Source organism: Amblyomma americanum, chromosome 3 (assembly GCF_052857255.1).
Source record: "Amblyomma americanum isolate KBUSLIRL-KWMA chromosome 3, ASM5285725v1, whole genome shotgun sequence".
NCBI lineage: Eukaryota > Metazoa > Arthropoda > Arachnida > Ixodida > Ixodidae > Amblyomma > Amblyomma americanum.
The window spans coordinates 190641489-190668913 of NC_135499.1; the positions used below are offsets into that span (position 1 = coordinate 190641489).

Here is a 27425-nt window from a genome sequence, read left to right on the forward strand (position 1 = left end):
ATCGCTGTGATCGGTAGCGAGCTACTGCGAGCAGCGATTTTTAAAAATTCAATCTAAATTTAGGGTCCAAGCAGAGCATTCAAATTTGACTCGAATAACCGCGAAGACCACCTCTACTGATCTGTTGCACTATAATACAGTCGAGCCCGCTTATAACGAATATGAGCGTCACGCAGTGTCCGTTCGTTATATCCCGAAGTTCGTAGTAAGTGGACCACAGCTTTAAACACAGTTGCTTGTAAAAACACAAACTTTTTTCTTTGCGAAAAAGTCCGTGATGGACGTCTGTTTCTACAGCACAGATCCGATGAGGGAGGTTTCCAGTTAGCAGAAGCGTGCCATCGCCAAGGCCCTTGGCATAGACAAGCTGTCTGAGGCTCTCTATGTAGCTCATTGCTACAGGCGCGCTTATGGGTGCTGGCTCCAAAGTTTCATCCTCATCTGATTCCTCTGCATCACTCTGGTCCCGCACTCCAGAAACGATGCCCTCGTCCATGCACGGTTCCACAGTGTCGGCGTCGTCATCGACAGAAATAAAATCATTCCAACCAATGTCATGACCCCCATGTCGGAGTCGACGACGCGCTGCCACAAATCGCCGCTGGCCTGGTCGTCTTCCGAAGCATCAGGGTAGGCATTAGACACTGTGTCGACGAAGCCGGCCTTGCGGAAGCAGTTCCGCTCGCCAGTGGCCGTCACCTCCGCCTAGGCCGCTTTCATCATCTCTACCGCTGAATACAATGAAAATGGCCACGGTGTTCCCGTCCGCCATCCCGAATTACAACCAGGGCCCGAGATTTGAACGAAGCCATCGAAACGTCCACACCGCAACAAGAGTGACAAAAGCGCGCAATGAGGTAGACGTGCAACGTGCACAGGCGGCAGTCGAGCCAATCAAGCTAAAGGTACAGACACACAGCGCCAGTGGAGAGACCAATGAGGGGTGTCCGTGAGCGTCAGTGCAGCCACCTCTTGGCTCTCACGGAAGGCCTGCTTCATGGAGCATGGCCTCCGCGATCGGTGCAGTTGATCGCGGAGGCCACGCGCGGATTTGCAAGAGAGTGAGGAGAGGGGAGCGGAGCTGCGAGGAGGGGCAGGAGGGCGATGTTGGAAGGCGCGTCGGCGGGGTTGCTCAAGAGCGGCGCGAAACGGGGCGGGCAGTTGGCCTGCGATGAGTCTCGAGAAAACATGCCGCGTGCCGGGCACACAAAGGGGTTGGAGGCAGGGCTTAATGACGTTCTCTACATGTGTGATTTTGTGCCACTGAAACAATATATATTTTGACAGTCGCGGAGGTCTTGTTCGTTATAAGCGAAAGTTCGTCTTAAGTGGTGCCGTTATATGTGGGCTTGACTGTAGGCCCATCAAAATCATATCATTGCCTCTTTAACGAGCCTCTGAATTAACAAGTGTCCAATGCCACAGACTTACATAGGCATTGACCAGGACCACTCCGGCAGTCTGAATTACCTGTCTGGATTTCCAAATTAACGGGGGTCAAAGTAACAAATTTTACTGTATACCGTATATACTCGTGTATAAGCCGCCATCGTGTATAGCCCGCACCCCCCAGTTTCGGTCGCAAAAAAATTGATAAAGAAAACTAACTAAAAGGCGCCAAAAGTGCGCCTAGTCCCACAAAGTGCTACAAGATGGTGCCAGTTAGTTTTTCCCACACTGTATTCATTATCATCATTGCTGTGCAAAACGACGTTTCCGCGACTTTCTCTTTTCTGTTTTCACGGCGCCTTGCTGAGTGCCATTTGGTCTTTGTTATTCGGTGCTTCGTTCGGAAGTGTGTGGACTGCTTGTGGAATCTGTTGTGTTGTGTGTGCCATCATGTGGCAGGCTGCATGCTTTTGAACGTGAACAAAAAGCGGTGGGCAAGTTCAGATGGTCCTACACTGCAGGCTTCAAACTTCAAGTGGCAAAATATGCTGAGGAACACGGTAAATGGGAGGCCAGGCGCAAGTTTTACGTCGAAGAAAGGTTTGTTCGCTGCTGGTGCGTGCAAATGCAAGACCTTGCCGAGGCTACCCAAACCCGAAAGGCTTTCTGTGGGAAGCGGTGCAAGTTTCCAAAACTTGAAGAGGACCTCGTCGAGTATGTTTACACTACTAGGAGCAACGGCCCCGCGGTGCCTACGGAAATGATCTGCATGAAAGCAATTGCTATCACTCGGCACATGAACATTCGTCCTGCGGACTTCAGAGCCAGTCGAGGGCGGTTTCATCGTTTTATGAAACGGCACCAACTCTCCATCCGTCGTCATACGACATTGTGCCAGAAGCCGCCAGCCGAATACGAGAACCAAATAATGAAGTTTCATCACTTTGTCAACGCGCTTCGGAGGGAACATGAGTACAACTTCTCGCAGATAGGTCTGGTTCGATGCCCCTGAAAAATTGCACAGTGGAAGCTTCCACCCTACATTGTCTTTAAGAGAAAGACTTTGCCAAGAGATAAGTTACCCCAGGGTATCGTAGTCAGAGTGCAAGAAATATATTGGATATCCGCTGAATTGGTTATAGACTGGGCTAAAGCAGTGTGGCAAAACCGACTAGGAGGCCTGCTACGCCGCAAAGCCCTTCTTGTGCTCGACAGCCATAGAGGGCAGCTAACAGGCCAAGTGAAGACTTTTCTGGCAGACTGCTGAGCGGACTTGGCTGTAATTCCTGGTGGCCTGACAAGCATGCTGCAGCCGCTCGATGTTTGCATTAACTGGCCATTCAAGACAGAATTTCGACGGTTCTACACTGAATGGATGGCTGTGGGCAACCACGAAACAAGGGCGGCTGAAGCGAGTTCCTCCAGCCAATGTGCGCTTGTACCCTGCACGCGTGGCGTTCATTGTAGGTGGACACTATCTCAAAGAGTTTTAGAGTCTCGAGGCTGTCAAACGCCATGGACGGCACAGAGGACGACCAGCTTTGGGAGCATGCCAATGAGGCGAACTCGTCCAACAGCAGTGAGAGTGCCGATGAGCCGTGCTCGTCCGACGGCGATTAGCTGAAAGCAGCGATGAATGGTGAAATAAAATGTTCGTATCTATCACCAGGCTTTTAATTATCTGACACAGTATTCGCAGTGGCGCCACAGTGTGTTAATGTGTAGCTATAGGCCTGATTCGTATATAACCCGCACCTGAGACAATTTGATGAAAAAAAGTGCGAGTTATACATGAGTATATACAGTATGTATTTGCTTGGCTTATTTTGCTGCTCATTTTAGCTCATGTTCCTGTTTGCTGTAGAGTTGCATGCTGTATTATGCCTTACAACTTATGGATGGTTCATTATTACTGCAGCACGCTGTGTAATTTCTTGGCTGGTATTGCAGGATGCCCGTGGGTGAAGACTGGGAGAAAGAGACGGCGGCAGCTCTGCAGGCAGCCACTTTGAGCTGTACACTGAGGCTTCAAGTCAAGGGCATAAAGGCTTGGTTAGCTGAGGTGAATGCAGTTGATCCCTTACTTTTATTTAGTTTTTTTTGTGCAGAGCATCTTGCATGTCATCTGCAAAATGTTTCCTAATCAATTAATAATAGATAGTGCCGCTGCAGCTGCATGGTCAGTTTTAAACTGCTCATATGGCTAGGTTTTAAATTAATAGGTTTTGGATAAATTTAAACAGATTGCAGTCAGATTTTACTTTCAATTTTAAACAGATGTAATTGTCATGTCATTACATGTCTCTTCAGCACGTACGCAATTATATACTGTGTCATGTGACATTCTGTGACAAGGACAGCTCTGGAGTTCTATGTGTCACTTGTAGGGCCACTGGTTGCTGGGGTGTGTATAGTGAATAAGGCAGTGCTTGGGTCATATGGTGGTGGTTAGTGGTTATGGTCAGTTGACCTGTGCTCTCCTCCTTTTCTGTGCAGTTCGTGTTCTGCAGCTGCCCATTGTCGAGCCAGTCGGCCAAGGAGCGGGGCCCCCGGCGGCCTGTGTGTTTCATGTATGACTTTGGAGCTGGCACACCTGCCCAGGTAGCCTCCATGGTTGAGGAGATGCTGCAGGACTGGAACACCATTGGCCACCTCTATGGCGTGGTGCTGCGGTTTGCTCAGGCCCTTCGCCTAGGCAAGTGCATGGGTTGGCTGCCAACACTGTTTGATGCTTTTTTGTGTGCTTTCTAAGCTGGCTGCAGTGAGTACTTCCTCTGTCCACTTCATTAACCTTAAAAACACGCTTGCATGCATTGATGTCTGCACTTTGCAGCATTTGCTGCAGAGAGGCGAAAGCTGAACATTTCTGTTTTGCCCATTGCATCGTGTAATATGTACAGGTGCCTGCAGAGGTTTTTGAGCATGGGAGCTGCAAGAAAGTTTAATTTCTTGGCAGTCCAAGCACACAGGCAGGAAATTTGCAGCGTGTCTTACTCTTCCTTCGGTCGCTTGCACAGTGCATTTACCAATGTTGTCTGCGCTGCCTGGCAGAAATAAACCAGCTTTTTTGTGTGTTCCATGTTCCAAGTGCTTGTGTAGACACATAATCCTAAAGTTTCTGTAGACACCTATGCAGACACCTATACATGAAAAGAGCTGACCCATATCATTTCCGCCAGGGGTGTGCAGATATTTGAAATTTTGAATACGAATTGAATATGTTTGATACTCGTTTCATGTTTGTATTCAAGAAATTGATATTGAGGAATTTCTGAATACTTGCCAGTGATCGTATACCGAGCCGACATTCACACATTCAACCGACGCAAAAACACAGTATCTGGGCAGATTATCCGATAATTGTGTTTAAAGTGCCACGAAAACAAAAAGCTTTTGTTTGTTTTCTCCATTTTTTATTGCATGGATGCTGCTAAGCTTGACATCATGCAAAATTCCACAAGGGGGCTTTCCCACATAGGAAGCCTGGGGAAACTTAGATGGCCAGCCATTCGCTTCAATCAGTGACGAGAAATCTTGTTTTTTTTTTTTAAATATATTTTTATCCTTCCATAATGCATTACATACTTAATGGCTACACCTGTGGCATTCGTCCTGGCGCCTTCATAACTCTTCTAGCACGTCTCGTTTTGCTCAACTGTGATATGTGGGAAAGCCCACTTGCGGATTTTTATGAGGCTTTTGAGGGAATGAGTCGAGATGTCACAACAGTGCAAGTGATCGTGTAAAAATCCCGCCTGTTGCATGGTGCATTTTATGTAACCCGCGCACCTCTTAAATGGGCGTAACGGCAGGCGTGACAATGATCTGAGGGTCTCTGTCGCTAGGGGCCGCATATTTTCGGTTCCTGAGCTTCGCCACTCACCCGCAGACATGGCAGGTTTTGGCTCGCGCGTTTGCCTGTTGTCTGAACTCAGCTCCAAGCCACCTTTGGACACAGACTGCCGTGTCGCTGGTTGTTTCTTTTTCTTTTTAGAAGCAATCTCACTCTTCCGACGCCATTGTGCGTTCCCCTCGCTTATGTCCGCATTGTTTTTCCAACACACCGAAACTGCGCGCTTTTCAGTGTTTGTGTGATGGAGCCTCCTTGTCAGGCTTCATTGCATTTTTGCATTTTTGGCAGTTTCTTTGGCAATATTTTTTTTTGGGGGGGGGGGGGGGGGGCGGCACGGGAAATTTATAAACAGACGTTTGGATAATCCGAGCATTTCTTTCTGTCCCTTGAATTCTAAATTAATGAAGCTTTACTAGCCATCGTGTTGTTTTCATTTGCTTCATGTGTCATATTGTAGACTTCATTTTGTGGGACTACATTACAAGTTGGATACTGTTATGCTGTCTTATCAAGTAGCATACATTTCTGTGCCCATCTTACTTTTTTTTTATATGGTGCTGTGTCTAGTTCTGTTAATTTCAGTTGCAAAGGCCATACACTATTTTGAAAAAAAAAAAAAAATAAGAGCAACAGCATTTGCCTGTTTATCATTTTCTGAAATATAATTTTTTGATACTGATTTGATATTCTAATCGATATTTAAAGCAATTTTTCCTTCATATTCGTATTCGAAAATTTCAGTATCCACACACCTCAAATTTCCCTGTTCCCTGCAAAAAACTACTGCGATGCTACATTCCGAAATTGGTTTGTTGTTTAGCCAAGCATTCCTCTGTAATATGGTTGCTTTTATTGAACATTTTTCTTCGGTTTTGCACCTTTTGCCTTACTCTTGATCTTACCCTTTCATTAGGCCAGCTGTGACAGCGAGATGTATTTTCTTCTGTTTTTTTCAGACCAGCACAACACCCTAATGTCCATCGTGGACATCAAGTCCTTCACGTACAAGAAGTTGGTCCTCGGTTATGGCATGAACAAGGCTAGCACTGTAAGTGACCATATGTGGGATTTGGATGAGATAATTTCTCTCTTCCTTTTTGACAGTTCCTTTGCTCTCTTTCTTTCTGTTTTTCTGTTTTAAAAGTGCTTTCCCGTGGCGGCATTTCTATGCAGGTGACCATTTACTGGCGTCCCTCAGAAAAACGCTTCCACCTGGCCTTTGGTGTGGTGGGCCACACTGCTTCGGCAAGCAACCCGCACACTGTAGTGGCACCCCAGCTGCAGCACGAGTTCAACCAGCACCGTTCTGTGGCCACCCTGGTTGAGGTGTGTATGTATATGTGCTGCGTCTGGCAGTGCATCACATTAGTGTTTGTGCTAATGCATTGAAAGTTTGTTTTGAAAAATTCAAGCGAAAAGTTATGTTTCATGTTATAATTGAATACATTAAGCAGAGGCAGACTGTACTGTACAGTAGCCAATCACAACATTTCGGACTTTGTTGAGGGACCGTCACAAAGCTCATAAGAAACGTGTACATATTCATGACTGATATTTGTGACCTTTAGGAGTTGTAACATTACATTTTTTATACGAAAATAAGTGGCATCAATACTGTGGATATTGTTTTTTTTTTTTTTGACCGAAAGTTCATTTCTTTGACCTAATATAGGCACGAGTGGGCACAACTGTCATAGCCAACCTGCTTTTCCCCTCAATGAAAGGTGCTGTTTTGGATTTAAACGGAGCCAGTAGGCTGGACTGGCTTGGACAGGCATAGCTATTTTTACCTCATAGTTGCCACTTGAGTTCATGGCACGCTCTTCGCTGCCGTCAAGGTGGCCTACAAAGATTGCGTGATCGCACTGAAAATCCGCCACAGTTTAGATGTCACCGCAATATTTATGTTAATAGCAGTTAATGTTAGTAGCAGTAATTTTTAGGGGTGTGCGAATATTGAAATTTTCGAATACGAATCGAATACGAATACGTATGAAGAAAAAATGGCTTCGAATATCGAATACCTGTTCACTGCAAAAAAAATTTCAGAAGATGATAAACAAGCAAATGTTGTCACCCTTATTTTTTTTTAGAGTAGTGTATGGTCTTTGCAACTAAAATAAACAACACTAGACTGGCTTAGTACCGTATAAAAAAACATGTGCACAGAAATGTATACTATTAATTGACAGCATAACAGTGTCCAAGTTGTAATGAGGTCATGCAAAACGAAATCCATAAATTGACAAGACCATTCTACCATTTGCAGAGGGTTTAAACTTTGTTTGAGAGTAGCAACCAATTTTTTACACAGCTGGTACCAAAATTATGCGCTTTGAACAAAAACTAGATTTATTATGCTTTTTTTTCTTTGTCGATGCAGTAAAATTTCCACCTGTGAGCGTTTCTTTTTTTTTTTTTCAGTCAGAAAAATACAAATGAACTTGGGCTATTTATTCTGGTACCAGCTATGTAAATGGCATTGATTAATATCCAAAATAGTAGAAAACCCTCTAAATATGTTGTTTTGAGAAAAACACTAATAAAGCCTCTGAAAACTTTTTATTCATCAAAACTTCCCGTGACAGAATACAGGAGGATCCTAGTGGCTGAAAAAACCCACTTTTCCGATTGACAGGGCGATGAAAAGGGACCAAAAAAAAAACATATTTGAATTCGCAAATACCCAAATATAATATATTTTCTGGAAGCTAAAGAAATTCTCTACCAGATGATTGCAAAATTTAAGAAATCAAATTTTTTGACAAAATAGTTCCATTCCACCTTAACATTTCAAAGCATAGCTGTGGTGTCATAAAAGTTTTTGTGGTTGTATGTCTGCTTAGTCACTTTCACATTTTACAGCTTTGAATTGCTTTAAGCTGGAATCTAATCTGTAGCACCTGCCTTATCGAGAAAAAAATCTAAGACACTATTCCATCATGTTCCTACAACAGTTTGTAATTACTTAGAAAGATGTGTGATGTTTATAGAAAATGTGAAAATGTTATGGCTCGTTTTTTGGTCTGTGTTTCTGTAGTTGATGGCCTAGTTTGCTGGATTTTTGCTTGCCTTGTCATATCCTCTTCCTTGTTCCTGCCTTAAACATAGTTTAATGCCTTTAACACCTAAAGCTGTTTTTCACGATGTAGGTGCTGAGAGACACCTATGCACCACTCCTGTCTCTCACCAAGCTTCCATGTGCGCCCCAGCTCGGAGTCATCAACAGTGTAAGTGTTACATCAAGTTGCTCGGACTCTACACCTGTTTTGTAGTGTGCACACACTGAATGCGCGCTGACCGAACGTTTCTGAAGTGCAAGTTTTTTACTTTAATTAGTAGCTCTTACAACCCTGCAGTCTTGGAATCGGATGTCATTTGCTCCAGTATGCAATGATTAATGAAAGGCACGCATCCTCATACGATACGACAAGTTTCATTGTCATTTATGAGCAGCACTGAATGCATTTGGACATCTGTCAGTGCTCACATGAACACAGCTTGAAATTGCCTGGGCTAACAAACCTCTGACTTGCCGCTAGTGCACTGATCTATTTATCAGGACTAGCCAGATCTCTGACATTAGCACTGCTTGTTGAATGCTGTGAAACCTCACAGAAGAGAGTGAACCTCTTTTCATTACTCTGATTACATTGCTGACATGGTAGAACAGTTTTTATACGTATTTAGTGAGAATAATGGATTTTCCAAGGTTTGTCAGATATTAGTAGTCTTCATAACAGGTTGAAAACTAAACATTTTGACAGATTTGCCTGTCTGGTTGGGTTTGAAGACTTATAATAAACCGCACAGGTTGCGCACAAGCCCACAAACCTCTACCTTCAGTTATTGAGCATCAACGGATTGGCTCCACCATTCTACGGCCTGCCCAAAGTCCACAAATCCCTTTGTGCCCGATTGTGGACTTCCGGTGTTCCCCCCTTCGCTCGTTGTCCGAATACCTTCACACGCTCATATCCCCAATCGCAGGAAAAACAGCGACCCATATCCGTCATTCCAGTCACTTCATCGAACTAGTGTCCCAAGCCACCCTGAGGCCGACGAATGCCTTGTCTCCTTCGACGTGGTGTCTCTTTTCACAAAAATCCCCGTGAAGCTTGTGGTGGCCGCTACTCAAGACTCCCTACAACGCGACGACACACTCGGCACACGAACCCCGCTGAGTGTAAATGATATGTGCCGCCTCGTGGAGCTGTGCCTATCAAACACATACTTCTCGTCAAATGAGGAATTTTACCGACAAGTGAAAGGAACGCCAATGGGAGCCTCCATCTCTGTCGTCATGGCCAATTTTACCATGGAACACATCAAACAACGAGCCCTCAACTCATTCCACCCGAAACCAAAGATTTTCCTCAGGTATGTCGACGACTGCTTTGGCATCATCAAAAGATCTGAGATTCAAAATTTCCTTTCTCATTTCAACTCCGTAGAACCTGGTAGTCAGTTCGCGCTAGAGGTGGAACAAGAAAACTCCCTGCTGTTTTCGGACTTCCTCGCATCCCTAAACCACAGTACCCTTCAATTCTCCGTATACCGCAAACCAATTCACTCATACCTGTATCTCCACTTCTCTTCGAACCACCCGACAGTCCATAAAGCATCAGTGGTGAAGACGTTCAGAAGAGTTGAGACACACTGCAGCACAGAACTTGACAGAAAAAAAGAACAGCGCACAATATTCAAAGAACTCATCATGAACGGCTACCCAAAAACTATTCAAAAAACCATTCAACTTCAAAAATACGACAACATGTGCCAAGAAATCAATGCACAAAGACCAATGCCACCACCAAAATACGTCTCTGCCTTATGATGGAGGTGTTAGCGAAACCATCGCTCGAATCCTGAAAAAAGGGGGTCTCCAGGTTGCGCACAAGCCCACAAACACTTGCGCTTTGCCTACCTGTTCCCAAAGACTAGCCGCGGAGAGAAAGAGCCCAAGGCATTGTCTACAAAATTCCTTGTGCCGACTGCGACGCAAGCTACATCGGTGAAACCAAAAATCTCAAAGAAAGCATTCGCCAACATAAAAATGACGTCCGCAACTTGCAAGAGAGCGCAATCCTGTAGCCGAACATTCAGAGGACTCAGACCATAGAATCAGCTTCGAAGAAACCAGCATTCTCGCTATCGAAACAAATTACCAAAAAAGGCTCTTGGAATCCTGGCACATCCAAACCACCCCGAACAACATTAACTGCACAAAAGAAACCTGCCTTCAGTATATGCCCAGGGACTTCGCTCTTTCGCCTTTGACTGCCTCCCTGCAGTGCGACAACATGACTGACAGCCTTAACCTCCCCCCCCCCCCCCCCTTCCCCCTCTTCCTCACACTCCCCCACGCCTTTCGCATCACAGCTTTCGTTCCTTGAGCTCCTCCTCCCCTCCATACTTAAAGACGCTAGCTACCGCCCTCGGTCACCCCTGATGAAGGAGCCGAGTCGGCTTCGAAACGTTGGGTTAAAATTAAAGTTTTTGTTTGGAGATGTGCAGTTTATTATAAGTCTTCATAACAGGTGTATCTGCATCAGTGTATGTCCAGGAAGTGCAACAATTAAGGTATTGCAAGACTCAAAAAGTAATACAAGACAGTGCAGTGGAGAGGAAAAGCAGTGGGACTAGGGCCTGTCCTGTCCTTCGTTCTGTTTTGTGTTACTTTTCGAATGTGCACCAGCCAGCCCAAGTAACTATAATATGGTGTAAACCACTTATAACGATACCAGGCATAACAGTATATCGCTTATAACAGTCAAATTCGTTAGATTTCTCAATTCTCTCATTGCCTCTATGCAAAAATAAACTGTATACATTGATAAAATAATTGGTGAAATAATGGATAAAACATTTGGATTCTAGCCGCCCGGAAGGTACTTACCGCCAAAATTTGTCCGAATGTTTGATAAAAAATAAAATGCTTTGAAGCTAATGTTGTAAAAACTCCGCAAACGGACCGGCATGGCGAAATCCGTGAGGGGGCGTTATGTAAGGTCTAGGGAACCAAGTGCTATCATGGTCACAATCACTGCATTTGTGCATTCGTAAACTGGGTAAAAATGGTGGAGACAAAGCGCAGCATTGGCTTTTCTTTGTGCGTCCCTCCATTTCACGCTAACCGCAGTGTATACCTTGGCAGCGTGCCAAGATGCTGTGTGCCAATAAAATCACACCGTATTTATCCTTTTGTGGCAGCTCCGGTGGTAATGGCTTGCTCGGCGAACTTGGCAGAGCGCCATGACGCTGTGCGCCTTTGACATGTGCCAGTGGTGGTGGCTAGATTCTTGGGGTAATACCTACATACATGGAAAAACACAGAGGTGTGCTCTATTAGTTTGTTTTTTTTTGCTGGTTCAGATAGAACGATAATCAGTTATAACGACCGGTTTTTGTGGTTTTTTGAATATCATTTTTAAGTGGACTGCACTGTACAGTAAAACCCACTTTAATGCTTTTCACAAGACCACGGATACCCATCCAGGAAACTTAGTAGCCAGGAAGCGTGTAAAAATAAAATGTGCATCTTTATCTGCCATGCACAGAATGTCTTACCCATTTGCTTGAGCAGCTGTTTGTGAAAGAGAGGGAGCAGCGAAGAGGGAGGGCGTGTGGATCGGGCAAAGTTAAGGCACGCGTGCGCGCTTCTGCACTGTTTTCGTGGCAGCCGCTTTAGTCCTTCACAATCCTCATCTTTTGAAACCTAGAAATTGCATTTTCAAGCTGCAGGCGACAAGGCAAACCCGGATTACAGAAACATGCCACAGAGCCAACCTACACTGTCGCATCTCGTACCTGCCCACACGGCGTTTGCTGTGGAATAGTTTCGTTTTCATGCCTTTGGTTGTTTGCATTCGTGCCGCAGCAGTGATGGAACAGCACCAACAGCTGCAACAAGATTCACACTACCCGTAAGCATGTGTAATGTGGGCTTCAGTGTTTGTGCGACATGTTGTAAGCTGCCGAATACGGTGGCGGCCAAGCACATCCTGCTTTGGTAGGTTTCCGGTCGCCGTTTCGCGTGAGCCTAGTGTAGGCTGTCAAAATGCCACACAGGGTAAAACACTGTTGCTAAGTGACACTTGCGACATAGAATGCGACATGAAATAAAATTGGACTCTCATTAATTCAAACTCACTTCTGAACTTGCAGCTTATTCCAACTGATGTTTTGCTTAGTCAACTTCAAGTACATTAAAAACCTAGCCGAGTTTGAACTCTGCACCCCCCCTTCCCTCTCGCCAATTTGAAGTATATGTACTATCTAGAGTTGACTGTGTTTAAATTGTGTTAGTACTGCTTTGGAAAAACTCCTTTTGAATGTGAAAAAAACACTCATGTTCCAAGTATTAGCACTGTAACATGATTCCACTGTGAATTAGTATATCACTTGTTGACTATGCTGACATCATATTCCTTCCTTGTTTTGTGCAGAGGCCCCAGGTTCCAGTCCAGACGTTTGTCATCATTCCGCAGTCATCAACTCACCTCCGCCTTGCATATAGAAATACGTATCCTTCATGGTACATTTCTGTAGTCAGAGCCGGAATTCAGTTCCAGAGTTCAGTTCCAGCTTTCTATATTTGTACATTTCTCCTTTCTATTTTTCACAGTTAACTGATACTTCATATATTCTGCATTGTGAAGTTGTTGCAGAAAAAGGTCTCAAAGTAAAGGCGTAAGAGGGAATTCCTCATTACATTTAAACCTTATAACTAAATTGAAAAAGTCTGAGATTTTCTGTTACAGCCAGGTTTTTGTTGCATGCAGTTTTCACGAGAAGAGTAGAAAGGACACTGCAGAACAGAAACCAAAGTAAGAAATAAATATAGGAGAAATCACCTTGAAAATGTGTACAGAAAACAGTGTTACTCTATGTCATAAATGCGGACAAATGGTTTGCGATTGTGCTGATATCGTTACTGCGGCAGCAGCCATCACCACCTATGCCACAGCTCACGAAACGGCACTACAAGTGGGAGTTTGGGGAGACGGGGGCACCGTGGTTGAACTAGAGAATGCATGCGGCCGCACCGCCACCCGTAGACTGACCGTGGAGTCATGGGCTTCTACCCACATTTCCCTCTCTCAATCTTCCCTCGCTGTTGCCCCATGAAACGGACTCCTCACCTTGCGTCGCCGGTGCTGTGCACATTCGTTACATGGAGGTCTCAGATACACACGCTTCAATGGGGGCAGTATTGGGGAATCGAGAAACTTTGCAATATCGAGGAATTCGCTATATGGTGGTTGGTTACATTCAGTTTGAACTCTATTGTAAATATACTGCTTAGCCCTTTCAGGCTCCATTTTTTTTCTTTCTGTCCAAAACAAATATTTGTCCATTTAAATAATAAATTGAGGCCTCATGTTATTACTAGTATCAAAATTTGTCTACACAAAAATGGCGGATGACATGCTACCTCACTCACTGTTTCGCAAAATGTTATTATTGCGTTTGCTATGTGGAGTAAAATCTTATTTGCGACAACAAGAACCCTAAATTCACCTGAAATTATGAAATCACTGCCAGGTACAACACACACTTACGAAAAACCGCGAGTTCACTGTCCTGCCAAATTGTCCTAAAGGGTTAGTTAGTGTAGTGCGTACAGTCGAAACCACTTGTAACGAATCTGATGGTCATGCGGATTGCGTTTGTTGTATCCGAAGTTTGTAGTAAGTGGACTGGCTATATTACAGCCAAAAAATACAGTCAGACAAAAGTGGCACTTATTTCCTGAAAAAGACCGTTATGCACATCTGTTTCCTTAGAGCATACCCTATCAAGCTGCTTTCCAAGCTCACCAGCATGGTCGTGTCTCCTGGCCGAGTCCTTCTCTGCAGCCGAGCTGCTTTTTCTCCTTCCATTTTAGATGCTTTGTTCACCTAGACGGCACACATGCACACACCGACTGACCGTGTAGTCTTTTGGCTTTTACTGCAGTTTCAATGTGCCTCCTTTATTTTTTGCTTTCTTTTGGGGGAGGGAGGTGAACTTTTCTTTGGGCAAATGACAGGCCTGGGCAATGCTCTGTGGTCTCTGCGCTAGGGGGTAAGCACTCATTCTACGACTGCTGGAGCGAGTTTGCGGATCCTCCTCGTTCGTTATGACTGAGTGGTGTGACCATCGTTGTTCGTTGTCTGACAGGCAGTGCCATATAACCCTAATACATATTTTGACGATCGTTCCACCCTAGTTCGTGATCAGTGAGCGTTCATTATAACTGCGGCCATTATAAGTTGGCTCGGTCGTATAGCCAGCGACGCTCTTCACTACTATAACATTAACTGTGTGCTGATTTTTGTCACATTTCCATACTGTGTGCAATCTTCCAAGGAGTCCTGCATATTTTAGCAACAAAAAGCAGCGCATGTTGTGTGCAAAGGATACTGATGATCAGATGATTAGTTGATGTTGAGAGGCATGTCTTAGAGTTTAATCTTGTTAGTCCGTGTGCGGTATTGAAGGGTATTTGGTACGCTGTAGCATGATGAAGATCAAGCCTTATTAATACCAGGGTGACATGGAAGTTCAGTGGCCTTTTTCTGAGAAATGTGTATATTCCTGAGCTTCTGTCCTTCAGCTACGTCCTCGACATCCAATGTCGGCCAGAGGGCTTTGTGGCAGTCAGGGATGGGGCGTACAGCAAATTTGACAAGACCAAGGCTGTCGAGGACTTCACCCCAATCCAGGGACTGAGGGTGAGTGCATCATGCTTTATTTTTCTAGAGTGGACTTATTTTACAGTGACAGCTGTTAAGTGCCTGTTCCTGGGTTTTGCATAGTGTAGTATTTTGTAGTCATTAGAATAGCCGGTGCGTTGCCATGGGAACCACTCGGAGGGTGGGTACTGTGCGAGGAGGAAGATATGACGTGAGCGGAGAAATGTGTAACTGGTTGGTGGGTGGTTACCGAGGAAGGAGGAGGGTTTTAGGAGAGCGGAGGAATCTCCATCCGGAGGATGGGCACTCTGGAAGGAGGAGGGTATGGCAAGAGTGTAAGAAGGTGCAAGCGATCGGTGGTTGCCATGGAAGCCACCCGTAAGGTAGGTAGTTCCCTTGGAAGGACGAGGTGGGTTTCCATGGAAGGAGTCTTTATGGCAAGAGCATAGGAAGGCGCAACCAGGGAATTGCTACAGCAGTAACCGTCCAGGTGATCGTTACTGTGGAAGGAGGAGGGTCTTGCGAAAGTGGAGAAATTCCTAATCGGAGGATGATTACCATAGAAGGAGGAGGGTATGGCGAGAGTGTGAGAACATGCAACTGGTACCTGGTTGCCATAGGAACCAACCGGAGGGTAGGTACCCTAGAAGGAGAAGGAGAGTACGGCAAGAGTGCAGAAAGGCTTACCGCGGTAACCATCCAGAACGTGGTTATCCTGTAAGGAGGAGGAAGGGTATGGTGAGACTGGAGGAATATAGCGCAGTCCATCTGCAACAGCTGCTGCAAAACCCGCCGCCTAAGGAGAGGATCGGTGGCACTGTGCTTCTAGAGGAGACCTAGACGAAAAGCGGCTATGTGCTGAAAACTAAAAAGAGTGCCCTAGAGCTATATGCAGATGTGAGGTCGGTGTCATATGCTCTGCCATAACATTTCGTAAAGTATAAATACCTTAACAGCTGCTACTGAATATCTCGTTAATGAGTGGTAACTGTCCTGTCAATTTTCTTTATTTAGATTGAAACCTAAATTACACTTTATTCAAGTGTGTGTTTAACATAAATGCTAGTGACACTTTTGTCAAACCACTGGCAGTTATCTGAATCGCGCATTTTTTCCCAAAACCTCTCTGGTATGCATTTAATATACATGGAGAGCTGAGACGCAGCAGGAAAGCATTGTTTGGATTCGTTTGCTGCAGGAAACTTGCTGAAAATGCATGCCATTGGTTTCTGTTGGCATCAAGGAATGCAATAAGGGTAAAATTATCATCCTGCCTATCATAGAAGTGGCGTTGTGAAGTTCTGAAGTTCCCACTTCAAAAACGTGAGGAAAAGTTTATATCCCTGTTTCTGAAGTGGCAATTTAAAAACCCTATAACTCAAGTTCTATGATAGGCAGGATGATCATTTTACCTTCATCGCTTTCCTTGATTTCACGAAAAAATAATGCCATGCATTTAAGTAAGTTCCTTGCAGCAAAATTTGTTAAAATCTCTCTTCATAAACTTACATAACATATTGCATAAGTGCACAAGTACATGTTTTACATGAAATTAAATGACAGATTTAGAAAAGGCACACAAAAACATGCTTCCCGAAGATTTCAGAATTGTGACTTCATTAATCAAATTTTTTTTCAGACCAGGGTGCCCCTAAGCAGTAGTGATCAGTTCGGGCATACTGTGAAACAAATGTGTGCTTTGATGTGTCGGTACTTGCTTGGCTTTCTCAGGGACAGCCTTGAACAGACTGGCCTTGTGTGTGTTGTAATGAATAAAGGGAGAAGGATGTTTGTGTCTTCTCTCTATCTCTTGCAGGCCTTCCTGAGCAAGTTTGTAGATGAGAGCGCATGCCAGCTGCGGAGGCGTTCCCAGTCAGAGGATGACAACCCTCCGTCACCCATCCCTACACTAGAAGGCATGGACTCCTTCCTGGGGCCTGGTCTGCGTCCCAACTCCCCAGCTCAGCGTGGGCAAGATGGCGCCTCAGCCGCGGCTGCAGCAGTGGCCGCTGCCACTGGTGGACTGCGTTTCCACCATCCCATGACGCCTCCTTCTAACCCTCACACGCCAGCTTCACCCCATCCATCAGTGCTGTCTCAGGTGGGATGCGTGTCACAACAGTCTTGGAGGATCGGTTTGGTGTGCCAGTAGGCTAGCGCTCCTCACTTGGCAGCTCAAAGCAGACTGATGTGCAAGTCAGTCTCTGACAATATTTCCACTATCAAATGTGCTATGGCAGAGACGTTGGCCAGAGCATTTATGCTCCTAATATGTGCTACACGACCCCCTCTATATTCCGGAAGAATGCAATACTCTGCCTTTATTTTTAGTGTGTTAGCACTTATAGTGGGCATTCCCTGCATGTAGCTGTTGTGCATGTTTGTCTGAAGCCTGAAACCTACTTTTTGGCAGGCTTCTGACCTGTCCACTGTGTGGTGTGCAACCTGCCCAGGTGTGTGTGAGGGCTCGTGCGTGCACATATATATGTATAAGTGCCAACTCTGCATGTATTAGTCGGAGCCAGTTTGTGCATGCCCGCAGCGCGAGCTCTGACTGTCCGGAGCGCTGACTGTCCGCTCGATATTTCGCGCTTGCACTACACGCGCCGTGGCGTGTCGGAAGTGAGCGCTGGTTCGCAACAATCGATGGACCGCGCAGCTCGCAGCTTTCAGTGACTCTTTTTTTTTTCATGGCTTGAAGCTCTTTCAGGTTCCCCCAACTTTTCTTGTTCACGGCTTGATATTTTTTTAGTCGGCTTGAGAGGTGGAGCGAGCCAGCATCATGAGCATGGAGATGCATGCCCCGTATCGATGCCCATGAGGCGTGACGCTGGGCAACCTCCAACAGGCAGGTAGCAGCTCGATTAATTGCTAGAGATTGCTCAAGAAGAGCAACCTGGATCTGAACCCAACCCAAGCAACCCAAGTCCCATTGATGGCAGCACCTGCGATAGGCCGGCCATGGCGCATTGCTTAACAACTGCACCACTACGCCAGGTGCGGTGTGCTCGGCTGCCAGGGATCTATGAATAAAGTAGAGAATGACCAATTCCACATATATGGGTGCTAACCTATTATAGCGCAATCCGAACAACTGCACCCGTGAACACTGGATCTGAACACCAGAACCAAAGTGCTATAGTGCGCCTGATTCGCATTTGGCCGAACTATGCAAATCGACCATGAATTTTTTTTCCTAACACTCTTTCTGTCTCCAGTATCTCAATGAGACAATTTCAAAACATTTTGTGCAGCCACATTTTTTCACTTTTGGTCTGTCACTGGGGATTGTTTTGAGTAGGACTGACTAATATGCTCATTCTCACTTTTTTTTTGTTCAACTACCATTGCCAGCTGGGTACCCACTGGTCTTTTTTCAAATGGGCACAAGGTTATTGCACGACCTAGTGCTCGGCTTTTCGGTGTAGATGGCTTGGGGAAGGAGCCTGGGCCTTCAAATCCGGTCACTCTGAGCTTTAACAGGCGCTTGGAAGGCTGCTGTGCCCGTCTGTTTCAAACAGGCCTTTCTTTTTGGTGATGAAAAGCTGTGCGCCATCCAACACAGAAAATGACCACCCAAGGTTTAAACTTATTTACTGTATCAAACCTGACTATTTCACTTTCCTGCCTATATTCCTGCCTACAGCACTCCTGAGGAGCCCGTCAGTTACGCTTTCAAGAAATGTGGGAAATAAAACGAGCTCTGCGGCACCAAAGACTAGTCCTGTGAATAAATATCCCTGACACAGGACTCTCGGTAGACAGTACACCCGATGATGTTGATAGCTAACGCCCTGACTCTACGGACACTTCCGAACCATGTGCCTGCACGTTTGCATTCATTCCGAAATTGGTCTGCGCATGCATGCAGTGCCCAGATCTGTACCTTCCAGATATTCAGCGCCTGCACTACCCGCGCCACACATGCGTTGTATGCAGCGCCCCAGCATACACCAGTCGGAGGTTGCTTGGCTTCAGTGTGTTCGTGAACAAGTCGAGCTGACGGCTTGCTCTTTTGCTCTTTTTGTGGCACAAAATTCTCTAATCAAGCTCATTAGCACGAGAGGGCTAGTGACCCAATACCAGGCAAATAAAGATGCGTGCCCCGTATTGACGCCTGGCGCAGGGTTCCGCTGAGCATGCAGACTTGCGGCACGTACGCTTAGTTGGTCTGCATGGAGTCACCGCTTTAAAGCGTGAAATGCAGTGCATATAAATGCTTTCAGTGAGTTTTCCTACTTGCATTATACGAGGATGAAAACTTCTTTGTCGTTTTTGCTATCTGCAGATTATACACCCCATATATACATGGGTCCATGTTATGCGCGGGTTCTTGCAGTAGGTCGCACCTTTTATAATCTCATTCATGCTTACCCATGACCTCCGCAGCAGCAGTAGCAGATATCTTTTTTTGGCGATCTTAATGAGGCTTTTTATAGGAGGGAGGGCTGTGACAAATTAGGTAACCTCTGGTGATCTCTGTGCAGGCACAAAGCCCTGGGCATCTTTTTGGCGCTGGCTCCCCTGTGAACCCCCTCCATGCACCGTCGCCTTCTTTCCTGGCCCCGTCACCATCACAAGTGCCCATGCCCAGCCCTGCTACGCAGGGCTACATGACCTCCTCTCAATCGCAGGCTGGTGGGTGCTGTTTCTTTGCCATAGAGCACTCGCAGACATTGCAAGAAGTGTGGCGTGGATATGTTGATAAGCAGCTTGTCTTATCACTTATATCACAGATCAATACCGTGTTGCCTTTGTCGCAAAATTGCATAGTTAAAACAGAAAATAATTTGATTTTGTGAACGCGGCCTGTCGGCATTACTGCACCTTCTGCCGGCTTGTTGATCAACCATGTTGTCAGATAGGAAGGAGCTTAAAGGAATTCACTATCGTATTGCTGGGAAAACTTCTAGGTTTTTCATGGTTCCCATGTATTTCTAGCGGTGTCTTCTTGCAGTGCTATAAGAAATTTCACTGCAGGTTTTGCTCTTTTGATTTCAACTTGGGCTGTAGGTACCACTGAGCTTGACACATGATGCAACGTAATGCGGTATCCAGTTGCTATGCTGTGCCATATGACCTGACTGCTGGAAGATGTTGCAATGATGCAGAGGAAAATTGCTAGAGAGAACATGAAAATATGACAGTTAGAAATCTTAAGGTGAAATAAATCTGAAATTAAAATTTGGCCTTGGCCCCACGTAGGAGCGCATTCATTCTTTTGGAAACTACTTGCAAACAAATATTTGCATAATGACATATGAGTAATAGTGCTCAAACTTGCACATAATGAAATGTTATGCCCACTCTATCCAAAGGCACATGAGGAAGGCTAAAATTTGGAAGTTTTGAGAGGTTTAAACTTGCTCATGCTCTGTCACTTTATGGGGAAGCTGGAATGAAAGCCGCTAACTGCAGGAGGCCTTCTGTACATTTCATCAGGGAAAAACAGAAGGGAAGAGAGTGTTTGCAAAGCAGAGGGACCTTTGTAAAAACACATGAAACATAAACACACTGTTAGATAAGGACATTCACTTGGTATTCCTTTTAATTAAAATTATCCACGCTGTAATGAAATTTACCGATTGGGCCTTTTGTGGCTTTTTAAGCACTTGCCGTGCTGCAAGGTTGTTCCTATGCTTCGTTTTGCAGGAAGCCACCCAGAAGGTGGGTCTCCGTTTCCAACGCCAGGGGGCTCAACTGGCAGCATGTCATTATCGTCACCAGTCCCTGGCACGTGGCCAGGAAGCCCATCAGTTCCACGCCCATCTCCACGCTTGGCACCATCGCCACATGCACCCCCATCGGTCGGTGGCGCTCCCTTGCACAGCCCTCAGACGGGTGCACCTCTCGACCACAAGCCACCTTTGCCACCTCAAGGTGAGCCAGACACTATGTACGGTCTCATCCATGCTCGTTCTTCTCATAGAAGGACATGTGTACACCTTGGAAATACTTTTAATTAATTATTTTCTTAAGATTTCATCTGTCTTTCATTGTTTGCTGTATTCCTTTTGCACTCGTTAACTGCAAACATGGATGTGGTTGCCTGTACGTGCACAATACTTTAAGTGCATCAGTATTGCCAGCAACAAAAAAATAGTACCTTTGTATTTGCTGTTGCTTTTGATCGGTATATCGAGCCACTGCAATGTTGCATGATTTGACATGCTGGGATGTTGTTTGTACTGTAGTTTGCAAGCATCGTGCTGTATGTGAAGATAAGACAGATATACTTTTCGTTCACTTTGCCCTTGCAGGGCTAGGAGCTCCTGGTGGCGCGGCACGAGTGCTTCCACAGCGGTCGTGGGCAGCTGCCATACCCACCCTGCTGTCGCACAAGGCACTCGACCTGGCCTGTCAGAGCGGGGCAGGCCATGGTGGGCCCATGGGAGGTGGTGCACTGATGGGAGGAGGGGCCCTGGCCCCACACTGCTCTCCGCTGGAACGCTTCCTCGGCTGTGTCTTCATGCGCAAGAGCCTGCATCGTGTGGTCCAGGGAGATGACAGCGTGAGTGTAGTAGTAGTTCGGAACTCCCAGCTTGGTGGCTAGGCATGCTAGGCAAGTGAATGGATCAGGTGGAGGATTGGGGGAGGGGAGTGGAAAGAGGGTGGAGTTGCAGTGGTATGGAAAGTGTGGATGGTGCAATTGTTGTTGCTGTGTTGAAGCAGTTGCATCGTGCTTTCAGTGATCTGTGTTTTCTGCGATCACGTTCAGAGAGCGGGGGGTCATTCAGGAGTAGTCAGCTCGAAATGAGGCAGTCAGATGAAGGGAAAGGGAGGAAAAACAAACAAAAACAAAGGTCAACTAATGGGAAAAAAATGAATAAATATTGGGAGGAAAATGAGCAAAGAAGGGCCTCTAGCAACAGTTATGGAATTCCACTTGAAAATCCGGGCATTTGCAGCTAGTTTGCAGTAACTCGTGTATAAAGGTGTCACTTATGAGCTCTAGCATTAGTACTCATGGCAACTCAACAGCTTTTGAGCAGCTGTGAGCTGTTCGCGGCACTCTGCAGGCTTGCAGACATGGAACACACTGGCATGCCAAATGTTGAGACAGGTTTTGTTTTAGCTGCAAGAACTTCTGGCATGGATAAACAACTTAGTACAGTGTTAGCGTGCTCTGCGTTTCATGAAATGTGTCTGGATTGCTTGCTTTGCATGTTCCTGTGCTCCCCTTGCATCTGGCACCTTGCCTCTTATGCACATTCTTATCATATACTTGCACGAATTTTGTCTCGTAGCCATGGAATCAGCTGAGGGAACGCTTGAAACATTGTTGCAGATGACGATGCTGGCTCCGGCAGAGCCAGGAGTGATCCAGTTCAGGGCAGAAACACTGCAGTGCCGTGTGAGCCTGAACCCCACCACGTTGCAGTCGCTTCACCTCAAGCTCTCCCAGACTGGGCCACCCGATCAGTGGGCCCCTGAGGAACTCCAGCTGCTGGAACGATACTTTGACACCAAGGTGCACTTCCTATGTTTTACATTTATGGGAACTGTTTCTCTTTTCTTTCTTCTTTTTCCCTTTGGCTTCATATCTACCTATTATGTGCCGGTGACGTCACTGGGTTGTTGGGACTGGTTTTTTAAAGTTACTCATGGACTGACTTAGGCCTTCTCTGAGGTGCCGTCTGTATTTAAGTGAACTAAGCGCCATCTACCATTGCCCTCTCTACCTCCACAGGGGCCTTGTACCTACCCCATTACTTATTGATAAAGGACCTGCAGTCATTCAGTGAATTTACACCACTGCATTCCAAACAGAGGGGGTCGGGGGGCCATTTGGGAGACTTTTAGCAGCTTTCACAAAAACTGTCTGCTGTTTCTCAAGCTTTACCTGATGTATCTTGTGCAGAGGCTAACTACTCAGAGCTGTCTTGTGGAATACCATCTTTGTTTTATGCTGTGTGTAATACTGTCAACAACTCTGTCATTCGCCACTGACCATAGCTAGTTGTTAGAAATATGTGAAAGAGCTGAAGCTCAGCTGTTAGGCTACTTTGGTTTAGTAGGAGGACAGAGCAACAGTCGAGTTTGTGAATTGCTTCTTGGAGTTTGTGGTGAAACTGTAGAACCTCACTATAGCAAACTCGGATACAGTAGAAACTCTGATATAGCAAAGTGAAACTTGCAGTCCCATTTCACCTTCCATAGACGACTGTCCACTTTTTCGTTTATAGTAAAGGTTTTTTGTAACGATAGCTACATTACAATAGCATTTCGAGCCTTCAGCTACGTGGGTGGTTACGTGGTGCGGAGCAGCTGCCGGCAGCGCGGCGCCGTGGCTGATCACGTGGTTGGTGTCACGTGACCAAGTTCCACACGGCCAGCTGTAGCTATCGCGTAACTCCAGGTTTAACCAGAGCTAAACCACCACCATTTTTTTTTACTTTTTTCAAACAAACGGCTATAGTAAAAAGCACTTGGCCATGGCGACATACTTCCCGCAGAATGATGATATCGCTGCTTGCATGAAGGCTAGGATTGCGATGCCAACATTTTGAGGCAAATGATTACAGTGGAACCCCGTTCATACGTTTTTCACCGGACCGTGAAAAAAAAACGTAACAGCTGGGGAAAACGCAACAGTGAGGAAAGGTCCGAAAATGAATGAAAACAGTGCAGCTTTGCCTTGAAACAATTTATTTCGACATCAAGTGAGCTTAGGTCTTAAAAAAATCGAGAATGGTCGATTGCCGTTTTTTCCACTCGCTGGAAAACACCACGCGTTTCTCGATGGCCTGGAAAGCCGCATTGCTCTCAGCGTCGCTTTGAGGTGCGACGTACCTGCGGAGGAGGTCCAGAGCCGCGACGGCTTCTCCAAAGCTCGGGTCCGCCAACTGCCCGGAATCATGCGGCTCGTGCTCCTCGTCGTCATCACAGTCTGAGGCTTCACTCGCGATTGAGTCTGCAACGATCTCGGCGATACTCTGACACTCGGACGTCACGACAGCAGCATCCACGGCGACGTAGTCGTCATACGTGACTCCCGTGGCACCCAGCGCATTCAAAGCTTCACTCAGCTCTTGATCATGAGAGGCTACTTCCGTCTCTTCAGCTTCCATGGCAGTTTCCTCTCCGCCGTCCATGCGAAGGCCACACCGCGCGAAGCAGTGCTGTGCAGTTGACGCGCTCACTGCAGTCCACGCTGGCTGCCTGTCGACTGCGTTGAGAACATCCAGCTTTTCCTCGAGGGAAAGCGCCTTGCGCTTGCGCGATGCCATCAAAGGACGACAAGTCGCTCGCGGTGTTAGTGAGGCCCGACGAGGCGTAGGCAGCGTAGGTGTTGACGGGAGGACACGGACGACTCGGATGGGTTGAACCGCACAAACGAGAAAGACTGGATTAGTGAGGCCTGACGAGGCGTAGGCAGCGTAGCTGTTGACGGAAGGACACGGACGACTTGGATGGGTTGAACCGCACGAACAAGAAAGACTGGATTGCTGCGGGCCCGCGGGTTTTACTCGCTTCGGCTGACGAGGCAGTGGCCATCTAGTGGCAATCTCTCCAACTCGCGTGCGGCTTTTTATGGCCTCCGAGATTACCCACGCGCGTGCAAGGGAATGATCTCGGAGGCCATGGTCTTGTAGCCAATTCCGTAGCCAAGCCTGGCCAAGACTCGTCAAAATGGCGGTTGGCGTGCGTTGCCCGGCCGGGTTCGGGGTGCCAGGTTGCGACGTATCATGCGGGAATGTTTTCACAGCTACAACGTAACAGCGGGGTACCCAATACATTGGATCCTATGGGAGCTATGCCGGGACCGGACGAAAATGATGTAACAGTCGGGAAAACGCAGCGGTGAGGAACGTAACAGCGGGGTTCTACTGTATTGAAGATGATAAAATGTCGCTCTTTGAATGGCTTCACCACCAAGGTTGAGAGCTGCAAAGAGAAGCCAACTTTTTGAAGGTCTTGGGGTTTAAAGGCAAAGCTTGTGACGTGCTCGGAAAAAAAAAAAAATTAAAGCTGGCTATGAACCTGGAAATGGGCGGCGGGGGTTGCTGAGAAAGGCAAGCCAGTAAAAATGCTATGAGAAGCAGGGAAGGGAAGAAGAGGTCGAATGTTCACATCATAACGGCATGCAGCATGGGGAAAAGGTGGCAAGCAGTGGAGGTGTGGCGGCATTGTGTGGCTGGTTTTGTTGTGCTTGACATTGTCATGCGTGTTTCTTGACTATTGCCTCTTAAATGATGCTGAGGCTGTGGAAGATGACGCCGTGTTCATGCAAAGCTTTGGTTTTCACATGGAATCAAACTTGTATTATATTCGTGGCAGTGTTATATTTGTGCAAATACAGTACTTCCACATATTCGTGGCAGCGTTGTAGTTATGCTTCCACAGGATGTAAATGAAAACGTGATACAGTCAAATCCCGCTTCAGCGAAATTCATGGGACCCGCAAAAAATTTCTTTGAAGCAGAAGCTTTGTTGGCGTGAGATTGGGCCAAAACATTGACAATTTGGACCGGATAGTTCATGAACAACTTTTATTTTACAAAAATTTGTCAGTTTTGGTCGTGATTTTCTTGGCACTCTGAAAATCTCAGAATCATGTAATAAACGCACCCGCTATATTTGCTGTCAAAACTAATATTTTTTTCCTGAACACGTTTCAGATGTGCTCTTACTTTCATCGTGTGCGTGAACCCATACTTAAACGGTGCTGCCTGGAGGCATTTTGGTGCAGACTACGCGTGCGTGCACCCGCGTCACTGCGCGTTTAGTAGCGGTCACTTGCACCTCGGAATTAGTCCTTTAGACGACGTACTAGAAATGTAGTTTCTCTGATTCTTTGAAGACGTTTTACGGTTTGCGATGCGCGGTATGCACATACCGCCGGAGTGTTGTTCTGTTGAGACATCCGCCAAGAACCACCAACACTCGCAGTGGCTGTATTCAGTCAGTGCCAGAGTGCACCAGACAGGGAGGGGGGGGGGGGGAACATTATCGCGATGCTCGTCTGTGGCGCAAAGGCGAGGCTAGAGTGCACCCTAGCCGGCATCAGGCTTCTTGCAACGACGTGCCTCCCTCCGGCGCGCCAGGCGACAGCAGATCGTTGCGTATTGCTTGCTCGGTATTGCTAGGCCTAACGCCTGTGCTCCGCAAAGAAGTGCTCTGAAAGTAGCCACCGGTTATCATATAACGTTCAACATTTTCGCCGATTTCCTCTGACACGATTGCTTCACAGGCTGCCGCGGTGACTGAGTGGTTACGGCGCTCGGCTGCTGGCCCGAAAGATGCGGGTTCGATCCCGGCCGTGGTGGTCGAATTTTGATGGAGGTGAAATTCTAGAGGGCCGTGTACTGTGCGATGTCAGTGCACGTTAAAGAACCCCACGTGGGGAGCCCTTCACTACGGCGTCTCTCATAGCCTGAGTTGCTTTGGGGCGTTAAACCCCCTTACACCATAAACCATAAACGATTTCTTCACATTGAAATGGCCGCTGTAAACTAATTTCCATTATGCCTTCGTCAGCGAAGCGAGCGAAAAAGCCGAAAGCCACTGGGCACCAATGACCGCGGTTTGCAAGCACGGAGTCCGGGCTGTCGGCAAGACCATCGCAGGCAGTCGCGTGCCGCAGTGCTCGTTTATGCGCACATGACTGCACTGCACATTAATTGCAATTCTCCAGGGAATGTCAGCTGGGCTATTGAAAGTGCAAACTGTCTTCGGCAGCCGTTTTTGGTGAAACTTAACGAGACGTGGCTCGTGTGGACGCAAAAAAAAAAAATTTTTTGGCCGCTTACTCGGAAAAATTTCGTTGAATTGGAACCTTGCTCCCAAATTGGTTCGTTGTGGGGGAAAATAATTGCATTGCCCTGTATGGTATGCTGATAGGGAATTGAAAATACTTTGGCGTGGTGGAAAGTTCGTTCGTTGTGGCGAGGTTTGACTGTAACACTAAATGTGATAAGTGAAAAGAATAATTTTCATATAAAGGGATGATAAGAGCAGGGTGGAAAATATTTCTGAGTGTTTTTTGTATAGACAACACTTTGTGCTTAGTAGTAGCCAATTAATAACCAGAGAGCAGCCTCAGAGCCATGTCATTACCAGCAATTGATTTTAAAAATTTTTGCTGGTCTGAGTTACTTTACTTAGATGGGTTTTACTGTATTTGCTTATTCTTCACTTCTGGACTTACTCTTCTCAGACATGTCATTCCACTGCACCTTCTTGTGGGGCACTGGAATATTTTTTGAATTGCATTAATGAAGGAAAGAGCTTTTTCATGTTACTTGTGCACAGAAGACCTAAATGCTGTCTTGTACTTCCTTTCTTTGTCAAAGGTGGCGAGCTTCCCATACAAGCCCAATGCCTTCATGTCATTTACAAGACTGCTTAATGCACCACTGAACATTCTCAAGGACTTTGTTCAGCTGATGAGGTTGGAGCTGGTGAGTAGCCGTCTCCCTGGAGAGCTTCCGCATAGTTACACACACCGTTGAAACGGATTGTGCATGAGTAAATTTGTGCAGAACATCGCTGTCAGTGTA

The 27425-nt window shown here is 46.3% G+C and overlaps 1 protein-coding gene across 1 annotated transcript in view; it reads left to right on the forward strand.

Moving 5' to 3' along the window:
- The window catches only part of MED14 (mediator complex subunit 14), an 81379-nt gene that overhangs the window by 44847 nt on the left and 9107 nt on the right, over positions 1–27425 (forward strand). Inside the window, exons 21-33 of the mRNA XM_077659322.1 lie at positions 3340–3451; positions 3886–4084; positions 6199–6290; positions 6416–6568; positions 8395–8472; positions 12691–12767; positions 14844–14961; positions 16739–17023; positions 19410–19560; positions 20575–20802; positions 21183–21433; positions 22211–22393; positions 27219–27326. Coding sequence (XP_077515448.1) covers positions 3340–3451; positions 3886–4084; positions 6199–6290; positions 6416–6568; positions 8395–8472; positions 12691–12767; positions 14844–14961; positions 16739–17023; positions 19410–19560; positions 20575–20802; positions 21183–21433; positions 22211–22393; positions 27219–27326 — 2035 coding nt within the window. The remainder of the gene's footprint in view (positions 1–3339; positions 3452–3885; positions 4085–6198; positions 6291–6415; positions 6569–8394; positions 8473–12690; positions 12768–14843; positions 14962–16738; positions 17024–19409; positions 19561–20574; positions 20803–21182; positions 21434–22210; positions 22394–27218; positions 27327–27425) is intronic.